We start from the raw sequence: 16,201 nt of genomic DNA on the forward strand, positions 1-16,201 counted from the left end.
AAGGCATTGATGTATCTTATTTCTGTTACTACAGTCCAGTGGGGGCAGGTATAGACCAGATATTACAGTTCAAAATAATGTTTGACCAGTGACTGCCCAGGCAGTGAAGAGGAGTGTGGGCAATTTCAAAAGACTTACAAAGATCTGTTGCAGGTAAGCAATTGTTAGTGTCACCAGTGGCTGCTCAGGAAGCAAATAAAGAGGTAGGCAGGCTCTAATGGAGTGACAATTTTTGACAGGGGCTGCTCTGTGGTTGAAATGCTGCTGGTAGGTCTAAATGCAGGCTTAGGTGAATACCAAGCTTTCTTCAGGATGACGTGCAGCAACAATGTACAAGGCAAAGTAAGACTTTTTTCTTCTCCCTATGGAGAAGAAAAATGGGCAGAGGTGGCAGTCAGTGGAGTGGTACGCTCCTCCAATCAGACATGAGAAATCAGGGAGCAGTAAAGTATCCCTGGCAACTATGTCTGCAGGAAGTATGTCCAACTGCAGCTCCTCTCAGACAGGATGGATCAGTTGAAGTGGCAACTGGGTACACACGAGAATACAGGGGCCACAGATAGTAGCTTCCGGGAGATGGTCACACCACAGGTTCAGTGAGGTAAATGGGTGACCACCAGGAGAGGTAGCCAGGTAGTGCAGGAGTCTCCTGTGGCTGTTCCCCTCTCAAACGTGTGTGCGCGCGCACACCTGCGACTGCGTCTCTCAAGATAGCCTCTCAGAGAAAAATACCAGCAGCAGCCAGAAACCACTACTGGCTCTGCTATAAAGCAGGGAATGACAAAGTCCAAGCAAGCAATTGTGATGAGGGAGAAGCACAGGCAGGTATTTCTTCAGCCACGAACAAGACTCCAGGTGGCATGTTGCCTCCCCCTGGTGCCAAGGTCAAGGACATCTTGGACCATTTGCAGTAATTTCTCAAAGGGGAGTGTGAGCAGTCACAGGTGGTTATATACATTAGTACCACTTACATTGGTAGAAAAAGAGATGAGGTCCTACCAGAATGAATACAAGGGGTTTGGCAGGAGATTAAAAATTAGGATCAGAGGGGTAGTTATCTTTGGATTATTCACAGTGCCGTGTGCACTGATTGTAGGAAAAGGAGAATAGGGCAAATGAATGTGTGGCTGTGGAGCTGGTGCAAGGGATTCAGATTTTTGGATCATTGGGATCGCTTTTGGGCCGCAGTGAGCTGTCAAATAGGGACGGGTTGCACCTGATGTGAAGTGGGACCAACACAGTCAGTTCTGCGATAATGCAATAGTTCCGTTCTCACGCAATCGCCTGTTATAAGAAAATTATGTAATAGCAGCACCATTTAAACTAATGGGGCCAGAATCGCATTATGATCAATATACACTTTAAAACTTTGTGCCTTAGAAAGTGTCCTCAATTGTGCTGTAGTGAATTCACATTAACAAAACGCACATTATAACCTGCATCCTGGTGGCAGATTTATTAGAGCTACTCAGGAAGGTTTAAAGTAGTCTGACAGAGGGTGGGACCCTAAACAGTAAAAAGACAGGAAGACAAGGTTGAGGTTAGTATAGAAATTAGAGAGCGACTTAAACAAAAATGGCCGGCAAGTGCATGGCAGTGAACAAGGAAAGACTGATAAAGTAAAACTGCATTCATTTCAAAGCAAGAGGCTTGACAGGGAAGGCAGATGAACTTACAGTAGGGATAGGTATCACAGCTATTGCAGAAATATGGCCGAGGGAGAGACAGGTCTTGCAGCTCAATGTTCCAGGGTGCAGATCCTACAAGAAAGGTAGAAAGGAGGCGAGAGGAGAGAGACTGGCTTTTTTTTTGATTAGGGAAAACATCACAGCAGTACTTAAGAAGATATTCCTGAGTGATTGTTCAGTGAAGCTATAAGGGTGGAGCTGAGAAATCAGAAGGGGGTGATCATTTTGATGAGACTGTCCTATAGGCCCCTCAACAGTCAGAGAAATTGAGGAGCAAGTATGTCACGAGATAGTAAAAGCTGTAAGAATAGTAGGCCTGGAATAATAAATTTTAACTTTCCAAACATAAACTGGTACTGCCATAGTGTTAAGGGGTTGGATAAAGAAGCTGTTAAGTATGTTCAGGAAAAATTTCTCATAAATCAATACGTGAAGATGGCCCTACTACAGGAGCAGCAAAAACCTGATCTCTAGGGAAACAAAAGATAGATGTTTGTGGGGGTGCATTTTGGGACCAGTGAACATAATTGTATTCATTTTAGAATACTTATGGAAAAGGATAGGTCTGGTCCACAAGATAACGTTCTAGGAGCAAATTAGTGCAGATGACAGAATTTGTACTAAAAACAACAAATGCTGGAAGATCACAACGGGTCAGGCAGCATCTATGGAGAGACAGCAAGCTAATGTTTCAAGTCTAGATCTTTTCATCAAAGCTGAAGCATTTCTTGTTTAAAGTTAAAGTTCTAAAATTGGGGGAAAGTCATTTTTGATGGTATTAGACAGACTCTCGGAAGTTGATTGGGTGAGATTTGTGCAGGTAAAAGCGACATCTGGCAAATGAGAGGCCTTCAAAAGCAAGATAGTGAGAGTTCAGGGCCCGCAAGTCCCTGTTAAATGGGAAGGTCAGGAGTAGGGAACACTGAATGGGCCAGAGATATTGAGATTCTGGTAAAAACAGGAGCACATTTAAGAGGGAAATCAGGAGGGCAAAAAGGGGACAGAAGATAGCTTTGAAAGCTCAGGTAAGGGCGGCACAGTGGTTAGCACTGCTGCCTCACAGCGCCAGAGACCCGGGTTCAATTCCCGCCTCAGGCGACTGTCTGTGGGGAATTTGCACATTCTCCCATGTCTGCGTGGGTTTCCTCCGGGTGCTCCAGTTTGCTCCCACAGTCCAAAATTGTGTAGGTTAGGTGAATTGGCCACGCTAAATTGCCCGTAGTGTTAGGTGAAGGGGTAAATGTACGGGAATGGGTCTGGGTGGGCAGAAGGGCCTGTTTCCACACTAAGTAATTTAATCTAATGGAGAACTCAAAGAGATTGTATAAGTACATTAAGGGCAAAAAAGTAACTAGAGGGAGAATAGGGCCCCTTGAAAGATCAATGAAGCCACCTATGTGTTGAAGCACAGGAGATCAGTGAGATCCTAAACACTTTCATCAGCATTTACTGTGGAGAAAGAATGTGGAAGCTAGAGAAATTCAGGAATAGATAGTGATGTCTTGAAAAGAGCCCATAAGACAGAAAGAGGTGGTATTAGAAGACTTAAAAGGCATAAAGGTAGATAAGTCCCCAGGATATGATCAAGAGTTTCTCAGCACATTGTGGGAAGCTATGGAAGAAATTGCAGAGACCCTAGTGAAGATACTGGTATCATCACCAGCCAAAGGTGAGGTGCCAGAAGACTGGGAGGGTGGCTAATGTTGTGCCATTATTTAAGAAAGGTTGCAAGGAAAAGCCAGGAACTACAGACTGGTGAGCATAATGTCAGTAAAGTGTCGGGGGATGGGGGGGGCGGGGGGAGGGAAGGTGGGGTGGAGATTCTGAGACATAGGATTTACATGCACATGGAAAGGCAAGGTCTGATTACAGATAGTCAGCGTGACTTTGTGCATGGGAAATCGTGTATCACAACTTTTTTGAAGAGGTGAACTGAACATAGATGAAGGCAGAGCAGTAGACATTGTCACTGTGGACTTTAGCAAGGTCTTCAACAAGATATCACATTGTAGACGGTTTAGTAAGGTTAGAACATATTGGATTCAGGGAGACCTAGCCAATTGGATAAAAAAATTGGCTTGATGGTTCGAGACAGAGGGTGGTTGAAGAGGGTTGTTGCTCAGACTGGAGGCTTGTGACCAGTGACATGTCACAAGGATCGGTGCTAGATTCACTGTTTGCCGTTTTTAGCAATTTGGATGAAAATATAGGAGGTATGGTTGGTAAGTTTATGGATGACACCAAAGTTAGAGATTTAATGGACAATGCAAGTGGTTATTTAAATGTATAACTGGATCTTGATCAACTGGGCCAGGGCCATGGAACTTAATTCAGATAGATGCAAAGTGCTCGATTTTGGTAAGGCCAACCACTGCAGGACTTGCACAGTTAACGGTAGGGTCCTGGGACTGTTGTCAAACAAACAGACCTCGGAGTGTAGGTACATAGCTCTTTGAAACTTTGGCATCAAAGGTAGACAGGTTGGTGAAAGTGGCATTTGGCATGGTCAGTCAGAGCACTGAGTATAGGGGTTGGAACATCATTTTATAGCTGTACAAGACATTGCTAAGGCCACATTTGGAGTACTGCATACACTTCTGGCTTCCTTGCTTTAAAAAGAATGTTATTAAACTGGAAAAGGTGCAAAAAAGGTTGACAGGGATATTACAGAGACTGGAGGGTTTGAGATACAAGAAGAGGCTGGATAGGCTGGGACCTTTTCCCTTTGAGTGTAGGAGACTGAGGGGTGACCTTATGGAGTTTTATAAAATCATGAGGGGCATAGGTAAGGTGAATAATCAAGGTCTTTGTCTGAGGTAGTATAGTCCAAACCTAGATGGCATTTAACTGAAATCATCATTAAACTCAGCAATGTCCACTTGCCAACCATTCAGGGCTCTCTTCTCATACCTTTCCTTTACAGTGGTATTTCTTTACTCGGAGGATTAGGCTGCAAGCACAGAATTTGAGAAAACAGACTGTGAAGCTCTTGAGCAGATTGATACAAACAGCGAGGAGGTATTGGAGGTTTGGCAAATTTAAAAATGAGGAAATCCCCAGATCTGGATAAGTTATAACCCAGGCTGCTGTAGGAGGGGAGACAGGAAATTAGAGGGACTATGACCCAAATTTTAAAATAGTCTGTGCCCACAGAAGAGGGACTAGAAGACAGCTAATGTAATTTCATTTTAACAGAAGCATGGTAGAGATAGGTCAGGGAACAAGAGACCAGTGAGTCTAACATCAGGGGTGGAGAAACCATTGCAGAAAAGGAAGTGAAGGAGAAAATTAATCTCTATTTGAGAGGCAGGGTTTGAGAAGAGTCGTCACCATGACTTTGTCAGAAGAAAGCCGAACAAATCTAGAGGAATACTGGGAGGAAATTACAAATTGTTTAAATGAGGTAAGGGCAGTGGATGAGGATTTCCACACAGCCTTTCACAGTGTCCCGCATGGCAAATTGACACAGGTAGTAAAAGCTCATGGGCTCAAGGGTAACCTGGCAAGATGGATCAAAACTGGCTTAGTAGCAACAGACAGAAGTTGGTAGTAGAAGGCTATTGATGTGACAGTCTGGTGTGCAGTGGCATACCACAATGATCAGTACTAGGGTCCCCTATTGTTTGAATTCATAAATGGGCAGCAGATACATGGGAACACCGCCCCTTGTGCTTCCTGTCCAAGACACTGTTCATTTATTTTCTGGGTCAAGATCCTGGAATTCTCTTCATAAGAACATTGTGGGTCAACCTACAGCATCCTACAGCAGTTCAAGAAGGCAGCTCCCTACCACTTTCTTGTTGGCAACTAGGGACGGGCAATAAATGCTGGCCAGCCAGTAACATCTATATTCCACAAGTGAAGAAATCTAAGACGATGCACTTTGGAAGAAAGAACAAGACTGAAATGAATGGCAGCACACTAGAAAACTCAGTGGAGCAGAGGGATTTTGGGGTGCTTCTCCACAGATCTCTGAAGGTGACAGGACAGGTTAAGAAGGAAGACAGAAGTATGGATTAGAGTGGTGCTGGAAAAGCACAGCAAGTCAGGCAGCATCCAAGGAGCAGGAAAATTGACGTTTCGGGCAAAAGCCCTTCATCAGGAATAGAACTTTTACCAAGTTTTTACCTTATTAGGAAGACATACAGGTTGCTTGCCCTTATCATTTGTGGCATAAACTACAAGAGCAGAGAGGTCTTGTTAGGTCTATACGGAACTTTAGTAAGGCCACACTGGAGTAGTGTGCGCAGTCCAGAATATAATTGCATTGGAGGAGGTGCAAAAGAGATTCACAAGGATGTTGAGTGGATGTACCATTTCAGGAACATATGAAGACAGGCCAGATAAGCCTGGGCTTTTATTTTAAACAGAGATAGTTAGGGGGGAAACCTGAGAGAAGTGTATAAGGTCAGGATCATAGAACATAGAACAGTACAGCCCAGTTGAGGCCTTTTGGCCCTCAATGTTGTGCTAATCTTTCATCCTACTCGAAGATCAAACTAACCTACATACCATTCATTTTACTAACATCCATGTACCTATGCAATAGTCACTTAAATGTCCCTAATGTATCTGACTATTACCACTGCTGGCAATGCATTCCATGCACCCACAACCGTGTAAAGAACTGACCTCTGACATCTCCCCTAAATTTTCCTCCGATCACCTTAAAACTATGCCCCCTCATGATAGCCATTTCCGCTCTGGGAAAAAAAAAGTATTCTCTTTTCCACTGTATCTATGCCTCTCATCATCTTGTACACTTCTATCAAGTCACCTCTCATCCTTCTTCAATGAGAAAAGCCCTGGCTCCCTCAACCTTTCTTCAGTCCAGGCAGAATCCAGGTAAATCTCCTCTGCACCCTCTCTAAAGCTTCCACATCCTTTCTATAATGAGGCGACCAGAACCGAACACAATATTCCAAGTGTGGTCTAATCAAGGCTTTATGGGAGAAAGTGAACTGAAAGCAGCTGTTTTCTTTAGTCAAAGGGTCAACAACAAGGAGACATGCTTTTAAAGTGAAACACAGGAGGTTTAGTAAGGATTTGAGTAAAATCTTTTTCACCAAGAATGTGGGTGGTGGGTTTGGAATAGACAGATTAGGAAGGTAGTTGAGGTAGGAAACTTCACAACTTTTAGAAAGTACTTAGATGAGCACTTAGCTATGGACTTGGGCCTGGTGTGGGACTAGTGTAGGCAGTTGCTTTAGCAGTACAGACTCCACAGGCCTCTTCTGTACTGTATGATTCTATGATATCAAGTTATTTAACAAGTTCTAATATGAAACACAATTTCACATCTCTATAGAAGAGGTGTCCAAAATGTTATTTCGTGGAGAAAAATGCTTAAGTGTGCACACATTGATATCTTCCTAAAGAAATTTTAACTTTTGTAGTTTTCTAGATAAGCCATTTTGCAGAACACATTATCCAAGTAAACATAAGCAGAAATAATAGAAAAAGTACCTGGTAACTTAAAAAGAAAATGGTCAGCTACAGAGTGGCAGGTTCTTCCTTTTTGTATAATTACTTTAGCTAAAAAATAGTAATAGTCTACGGGTATGGCCCCATGATAATAAACAATCAAGGCTGGCCCTGCATCAGGAATCTTTTCCAAACCATGAACTTCGTAACCTGAGGAAAAATGAACAGTGTTAGCATAATAGTTAATGAATGAAGAAGTCTACATTATTATGCTTAAAATGTTTCCTGTCTACAAAAAGCAACATAAGTGTTAAAAATAAGAGTTACAAAATTAATCTGATCTGCAAAATATGTGTCACAAAAGTAGGCATAAATGACAAAGCTAGCAAAAACAGATAAGCATTAATGGAGGCTCTCAACATCAATTCGATTCCAGTCACAATTGTTATCTAGGTAGTGACTAATTTCTAACATCAAGATAATTACATTTTACAGTTTACATTTTTCATTTCACAATACTTGCCACATTATGTTTTTAAAGTTGTCTGTTGAATATACTGCACATATAGCAGTATCATCCATAACAGTCAGCCAACTGACATATGTGTTTTCCCTTCAATTGCCTTAGTCTTAATACCTTCTTAAACATTACCACCTACTTACAGTCATAGAGTCATAGAGATGTACAGCATGGAAACAGACCCTTCGGTCCAACCCGTCCATGCCGACCAGACATCCCAACCCAATCTAGTCCCATCTGCCAGCACCTGGCCCATATCCCTCCAAACCCTTCCTATTCATATACCCATCCAAATGCCTCTTAAATGCTGCAATTATACCAGCCTCCACCACATCCTCTGGCAGCTCATTCCATACACGTACCACCCTCCATGTGAAAAAGTTGCCCCTTAGGTCTCTTTTATATCTTTCCCCTCTCACCCTAGACCTATGCCCTCGAGTTCTGGACTCTCCGATCCCAGGGAAAAGACTGTCTATTTATCCTATCCATGCCCCTCATAATTTTGTAAACCTCTATAAGGTCACCCCTCAGCCTCTGACGCTCCAGGGAAAACAGTCCCAGCCTGTTCAGCCACTCCCTGTAGCTCAGATCCTCCAATCCTGGCAACATCCTTGTAAATCTTTTCTGAACCCTTTCAAGTTTAACAGTATCTTTCCGATCAGAAGGAGACCAGAACTGCATGCAATATTCCAACAGTGGCCTGACCAATGTCCTGTACAGCCGCAACATGACCTACCAACTCCTGTACTCAATACTCTGACCAATAAAGGAAAGCATATCAAACACCTTCTTCACTATTCTATCTACCTGCGACTCCACTTTCAAGGAACTATGAACCTGCACTCCAGGGTGTCCTTGTTCAGCAACAGTCCCTAGGAACTTACCATGAAGTGTATAAGTCCTGCTAAGATTTGCTTTCCCAAAATACAGCACCTCACATTTATCTGAATTAAACTCCATCTGCCACGTCTCAGCCCATTTGCCCATCTGGTCCAGATCCTGTTGTAATCGGAGGTAACCCTTTTCGCTGTCCACTACACCTCCAATTTTGGTATCATCTGCAAACTTACTAACTGTACCTCTTATGCTTGCATCCAAATCATTTATGTAAATGACGAAAAGTAGAGGGCCCAGCACCAAACCTTGAGCCACTCCACTGGTCACACTTCTCAAAACTCATTCTTTCAACCAGACATTCTAATCTTTACTTTCTTGATTTAATATCCACTTAACCAAGTTCCCAGGTGAGACACATGTATGGCACTATCTTTATTTAAAAAGTGGTGCTTTATTAATATTTGCTGTCATCGATTTCTCAAGGAAAATGATTTGCCCAAGTTGTTTCACCAAAAATTCACTCCACTCTCCAGTTTCAATTTCCTAGAAGAAAGTGACTACAGCAGATGCTGGAGATTAGAATCACGAGTGTGGTGCTGAAAAAGCACAGCAGGTCAGGCAGCATCCAAGGAGCATGAAAAAAATTTTTTTTAATAAAAAAATAAATCCACATTTGGGCAAAAGCCCTTCATCAGGAATGAGGCTGGGAGCCTTGGGGGTGGAGAGATAAATGAGAGGGGGTGGGGCTGGAGGGGGGAAAGGTAGCTGAGAGTGTAATAGGTGGATGGAGGTGGGGGTGATGGTGATAGGTCAGAGGGGAGTGTGGTGCGGAGAGGTGGGAAGGAAGATGGACAGATGGGACAGGCCATAAGGACAGTACTGAGCTGGAAGGTTAGAAATGGGGTAAGGTGGGGTGAGGGGAAATGAGGAAATTGGTGAAATCCACATTGATGCTTTAGGGTGGAGGGTCCAGAGGCGTAAACTGAAGCTTTCTTCTTTGAGGCATTGGGTGGTAAGGGAGTGGTGATGGAGGAGGCCCAGGACCTGCATGTTCTCAGCAGAGCATGAGGGAGAGTTGAAGTGCTCGGCCACGGGGCGGTGGGGTAGATTGGTGCGGGTGTCCCGAAGATGTTCTCTGAAGCACTCTGCGAGTAGGCGTCCTGTCTCCCCAATGGAGAAGAGACCACATCGTGAGTAAATGACAAGTGTGGAAGTGGAGGCGAAACTTTGATGGATGTTGAAGACTGCTTTGGGGCCTTCGATGGATGTAAGGGGGGTGGTGTGGGCACAGGTTTTGTAATTCCTGCAGTGGCAGGTGCCAGGAGGGGAGGATGGGTTGTTGGGGCGGGCATGGACCTGATGAGGGAGTCACGCAGGGAACAGTCTTTACAGAAAGCAGATGGGGTGGGAAGGGAAATATATCTCTGGTGGTGGGGTCAGTTTGTAGATGGCAGAAATGTCGGAGGATGACGAGACGTAAAGGAGGATGGTGGGGTGGAAGGTGTGGACAAGGGGGTCCTGTCCTTGTTGCAGTTGGAGGAGTGGGGTTCGAGGGCAGAGGTGTAGGAAGTGGATGAGATGTGCTGGAGGGAATCAACCACCATGTGGGAAAGGAAATTGCATCTTTAAAGAAGGAGACCACCTGGTGTGTTCTGTGGTGGAACTAGTTCTCCTCAAAGCAGATGCAGTGGAGGCAGAGGAATTGGGAATTAGTGATAGCACTTTTGCAGGAGGCAGGGTGGGTGGAGGATCCTGCCTGCTCTCCACAGCCCTTTATCTCACTTTTCATCAGAAATGTACCTATTTCTTTTTTGAATCTGTTGGTTGATTCTGCCTCTATCACAGTCTGGGCGATTTCCACAGATTCACAACCCTCTGAGAAGTAGTTTCTCCTCATCTCAGTTTTGAACCAACCTCCTCTCACTCTACTCTTTTATTCGAGACTGTCCCACAAGAAGAGCACCTGTTCCATATCCACCTTATCCATACCCTTTAGCATTTTACATTCCTCAATCAGAATCCTCTTCATTCTTCTGAACTCCAGCAAGTACAAGCCCAAGCTATTCAACCACTCCTCAAATGACAGCCCTTTTATCCCTGATGTCAACCTTGTGAACCTCCTCCGAATTGCCTCCAGTACCACCAAATTCTTCAAGTAAGGAGACAGAACAGAACACAATATTCCAGACAACACTTTTTAGAATTGTAACAACACTTATACACAGTCATAGAGGTGTACGGCACAGAAACAGACCCTTTGGTCCAACCCGTCCATGCCAAACAGATATCCCAACCCAATCTAGTCGCACCTGCCAGCGCCTGGCTCATATCCCTCCAAACCCTTCCTATTCATATACCTATCCAAATGCCATTTAAATGTTGCAATTGTACCAGCCTCCACCACTTCCTCTGGCAGCTCATTCCATACACATACCACCCTCTGCATGAAAAAGTTGCCCCTTAGGTCTCTTTCCCCTCTCACCCTAAACCTATGCCCTCTAGTTCTGGTCACCCCCACTCCAGGCAAACGACTTTGTCCATTTATCCTATCCATGTCCTTCATGATTTTATAAACCTCTAAGGTTCCGATGCTCCAGGTAAAACAGCCTGAGCCTATTCAACCTCTCTCTACAGTCAAATCCTCCAACCCTGGTAACATCCTTGTAAATCTTTTCTGAACCCTTTCAAGTTTCACAATATCTTTCCAATAAGAAGGAGACCAGAATTGCACGCAATATTCCAACAGTGGCCTAACCAATGTCTTGTACAGCTGCAACATGACCACCTAACTCCTGTACTCAATACTCTGACCAATAAAGGAAAGCATACCAAATGCCTTCTTTTACTTTTATAATCCAGTACCTTTGCAATAAATGCTTTTCTAATTATAAACTGCACCTGCGTACCCATGCACAAAAGATGCCCAGATTCCTCTGCACTGAAACATTTTGGATCCGCTTCCCATTTAAATAATTTGCCTCCTTTGATTTACCAACCAAAACGGCAATAACCTCGCACCGATGCGCATTAAAGTCCATCGACCAGATTCCAGCCCATTCCTCAGCCTAGGAATATCCATCTGTAAATTCTAACCCATTACTATCTGCTTTCCCACCTATCATCATCATCAGCCACAAATTTTACTATGCTACATGCCGCTGCTTGGAGATAATTTATATAGACTGTAAATAGTTGAGGTCCAAGAACTGAACCCTGTGGTACCCCACAAGTTACAATTCACGATCTAGAGAAGGACTCTACTACACTGACTCTCTGCTTTCTATTAGTCAGCCAATCCTCTATCCAAGCCAGTATTCTATATTCAACCCCTGGGATAACACCTTCTGGATCAGTTTTTTTTTGTGTAGCACCTTGTCAAATGCCTTTTAGAAATCTAGGTATACCACATCAACTGGATCACAATATCTATCTTGCTGGTTACATCCTCAAATGAACTCCAACAACTTTGTCAAGCATGCTTTGCCCTTCATGAAACCAGTGCTGACACTGGTGAATTCAGCTTTGTTTTTCCAAGTGTTCAGTTATCTCCCTTTTTGATTGACTCCAACAACTTGCCCACTGCAGAGGTCAAACTAATTGGTCTATAGTTTCCCAGTTTTTGCTGATCTCCCTTTCTGAATAAGTCACATTAGCATATTTCCAAGTCATTATGGTACCTTTCCACAATCCAGCAAGTTTTGGAAAATTACAACTAATCCACCCACTACTTCTGCTGCCACCTCCTTTAATACCCTCGGCTGCAGACCATCAGGCCCCCTGGGACTTCGCTGCCTTTAATCCCATCGGTTTACTTAATACTTTTTTCCTAGTTATAGTAATTTCATCATGTTCCTCTGCAGTAACTGCAGTTTTTGGGGAGAAATGATTTTCACTATGAAAACCAAGATACAATATTGTTTTAGTGCCTCTGGCTTCTCAGAGTTTCCCATCATCACATCATATTTTTGTCCTCTAAAGTGTCAACATTTGTTTTCACTATTCTCTTCCTTTTTATATACTCACAGAAGCTTTTGGTATCAGTGCTAATGTTTTCTGCTAGTTTCCTTTCGTAGTTCATCTTAACTCTTTTGATTTTGTTTTTAGTAACTCTTTGCTGATGCTCAAAGTTATCCCAATCCTCCAGCTTGCCACTAGTTTTTTTACAAGGTAAAAACAATGACTGCAGATGCTGGAAACCAGATTCTGGATTAGTGGTGCTGGAAGAGCACAGCAGTTCAGGCAGCATCCAAGTAGCTTCGAAATCGATGTTTCGGGCAGTGCTTTTGCCCGAAACGTTGATTTCGAAGCTACTTGGATGCTGCCTGAACTGCTGTGCTCTTCCAGCACCACTAATCCAGAAACTAGTTTTTTACAGCATGATATGCCCTAGCTTTTACCTTTATGTAATCTTTCACTTCCTTGTTAAACCATGGATGATTTTTAAATTCCTCTTAAGAATAAGTTTCATTGAGAAGTATTTCATATCTCCCTAAACATTTGCCATTGTTCTTCAAACGTCCTGCCCTTGAACATTTGTGCCCAGTCTGTTTGGGCCAATTCCTTCCTCAAGCCTGTGCTCAAATCTTTGCCCAATGCTGAAAATCTGTCTTCACTCTTTCAATCTGAATTTGAGATTCTAGCACGTGGTGGTCCATCCTTCCAAGAGAACCCTTAACTATCCTTATTTATTAATCCTGCTCAATTCCATAATATCAAAACTAAAGCAGCCAGTTCTCCGCTTGGCTCTATGGCAGGAGCCTGTGACCAGTGGTGTGCCAAAGATTGTTGCTGGGCACACTGCTTTTCATCAGTTACATTAATGATTTGGATGTGAACATAGGAGGTACAGTAAGTTGCAGATTACACCAAAATTGGAGGTGTAGTGGACTGCGGAGACAGCTACCTCAGAGTATAATAGGATCTTGATCAGATGGACCAATGGGCTGAGGAGTGGCAGAGAGAGTTTAGGTTAGATAAATGTGAGGTGCTGCATTTTGGAAAGGCAAATCAGGGCAGGAATTATACACTTAGTGGGAAGGTCCTGGTGAGTGTTGCTGAAAAAGAGAGATCTTGGACTGGAGGTTCACAGTTCCTTGAAAATGGAGTCACAGGTAGACAAGATAGTGAAGAACGTGTCCCTTTGGTATGCTTTCCTTTATTGGTCATAGCATTGAGTATAGGCATTGCCAGGTCATGTTGCAGCTGTACAGGACATTGATTAGGCCACTTTTGGAATATTGTGTGCAATTCAGATCTCCATCCTATCAGAAGGATGTTATGAAACTTGAAAGGGTTCAGAAAAAAAGTCTATAAGGTTGTTGTCAGGATTGGAGATCTAAGCTGTAGGGAGAGATTGAATACACTGGGGCTGTTTTCCCTGGAGCATCGGAGGCTGGGGGGTGATCTTATCGAGGTTTATAAAATCATGAGGGGCATGGATAGGGTGGAGGAGTCCAGAACTAGAGGCCATAGGTTTAAAATGAGAGGGGAAAATTTAAAAGGGATCTAAGGGGCAAAGTTTTCATGCAGAGGGTGGTGAGTGTATGGAATGAGCTGCCAGAGGAAGTGATGGAGGCTGGTACAATTACAACAACATTTAAGAGGCAGCTGAATAGGAAAGGAGGGATATGAGAGAAAGTGAGGACTCCAGATCCTGCAGATTAGAGTACAGAGTGGGGTGCTAGGAAAGCACAGCAGGTCAGGCAGTACTGAGGAGCAAGAGAATCAACGTTTTGGGCAAAGGCCCTTCATCAGGAAAGGAGGGATATGTGCCCAGTGCTGGCAAATGGGACTAAATTAGGTTAGGATATCTGGTCGGCATGGACAAGTGGGATCAAAGGATCTGTTTCCTGCTGTACATCTCTAGGACTCAATGTTGCTCTAAGAAACAGTCCCTTACACACTCTTTCTTCAAGGCAACCCTTGCCAAGTTGATTAATCCAATCAACATATTCAAATCATGCATAATTACCACCATGCCCTTCTCACAATCTCTCATTATTTTCTGGTTTATACAATGCTGTACTTCGGAACGATTGTTCAGGGACCAGCAACGTATCAGGATTAACCCCATGACCATGGCATATAGGGGCCACACTCTAATCATGTGAGTTAACTGGCCACTGCTTCTCTAAAGGAGTGTCTTTAATACCAGGCTCGTTATCAATTTTGGGCAAAAGCGAGGACTGCAGATGCTGTAAACCAGAGTCCAGATCAAAGTGATGCTGGAAATGCACAGCAGGTCAGGAAGCATCAGAGGAGCAGGAAAATCAACGTTTTGGGCAAAAACCCTTAATCAGGAATCGAGGTTATCAATTTTGTTAACATTTGGCAATTAATTCACGAGCTGTGCACTATTTATGCACAAGCTGTTTATCTTTGCATTCCCCAATTTGAGAAAGTGTACATAAGGAACAAAAGTGATTCTGCCCACCAATTGAACCCCCTCAAATCTTCTGACTCCCCTTCTTTAGTAAATAGTTTAAATGGGTAAATGTGAATCTCATATACAAGACTTCAGCTAATCAGTTCCTTGGTCTGAAAAAGACTATCAGTATTCTATGCTGATCTAAACTTAAGAACCTGCATACAATCAGTTCTGTTGTAGCAAGTGTTTCTTCAATGCAAATTGGCTTTAACACGGTTGGAGAATTTAGACCATTATTTGTGGAACACAAACCTTCCTTAACTGTATTGGCTGTAATGCAATTCCGGTCCCATTAGTGGCGACTGTGTGATTTTCCTATAATGCGAAATCGCACAAGAACGGCCCTGTTGCTTTACATCAGAATTGACTGTAGTATTACTAGTTAATTCCATCACAACACAGTTCACTCATTCTTCCCACATTTGCATTGCCAAACTGTCACTATTTGTCACCTTCAGATTTGAAACTTCCTGATTATTTGCAGATGCTGAAAATTTGAAATCAAATCAAAAAAAAATCCTGAATACTCTTTAGGTTACTGGAATATTTGTGGCCAGAAACCTAGTTAACATTTCAGCTCTTTCAGAAAGATCACAGAGAAACAAAGAACACAGCAACACAGGCACAGATCCTTCGGCCCTTCGAGGCTGCATAGACACATTTTGCAATTCCATACCAAAACTGTCTTTGCTTGCAGGATCCATACCCCTTTATTCCTGTTCATGCATTCGTCCAAGTGCTTCTTGAATGCTGCTATTGTGACTGCTTCCACCACCTCCTCTGACATTGCGTTCCAGGCACTCACCACTGTATATGAAAGTCTTGTATCACACATCTCTTAAAAACTTCCCCATCCTCCACCTCCACCCCTTGAATCTGTGCCTCCGAGTAATTGACCCCTCCACCCTGGGAAAAAGCCTCATACTTTCCACTCTCTCCATGCCATTCACGATCTTATTAACATCTACCAGGTCACTCCTCAAAACTCTTGCATTGCAGTGAAAACAAATTCAGTCTATCCGATCTTTCTTCATTGCTAAAATCCCCATACTAAACAATGCCCTGGTAAACCTTTTCTGTACCCTCTCCAAAGCATTCACATCATTGTAGCAGTGTGGTGACCAGAAGTATATGTAGAAGTTGCTGGTCGGTCGGCCAAGCCAGTTAATTTTTCTGCAAATATTTTCTCTCCTGACTGGGTGACATCTTCAGCGCTGTGTTGCCTCTGAACATGTTTGTTTATGGAACCAGTCGATGAATACCAGGCCTCCAGGAATTTGTTTTGCGTGTCACAGTATCATAACA

General features: G+C 43.3%; 1 protein-coding gene across 6 annotated transcripts in view; it reads right to left on the reverse strand.

Moving 5' to 3' along the window:
• The window catches only part of tmem68 (transmembrane protein 68), an 80,403-nt gene that overhangs the window by 44,281 nt on the left and 19,921 nt on the right, over positions 1–16,201 (reverse strand). For all 6 annotated transcript variants that reach the window (XM_072570562.1, XM_072570560.1, XM_072570559.1 and 3 more), the window contains one exon: positions 7,155–7,322. In XM_072570562.1, coding sequence (XP_072426663.1) covers positions 7,155–7,322 — 168 coding nt within the window. The remainder of the gene's footprint in view (positions 1–7,154; positions 7,323–16,201) is intronic.

The sequence above is a fragment of the Chiloscyllium punctatum genome, chromosome 5 (assembly GCF_047496795.1).
Source record: "Chiloscyllium punctatum isolate Juve2018m chromosome 5, sChiPun1.3, whole genome shotgun sequence".
In the NCBI taxonomy this organism is placed as follows: domain Eukaryota; kingdom Metazoa; phylum Chordata; class Chondrichthyes; order Orectolobiformes; family Hemiscylliidae; genus Chiloscyllium; species Chiloscyllium punctatum.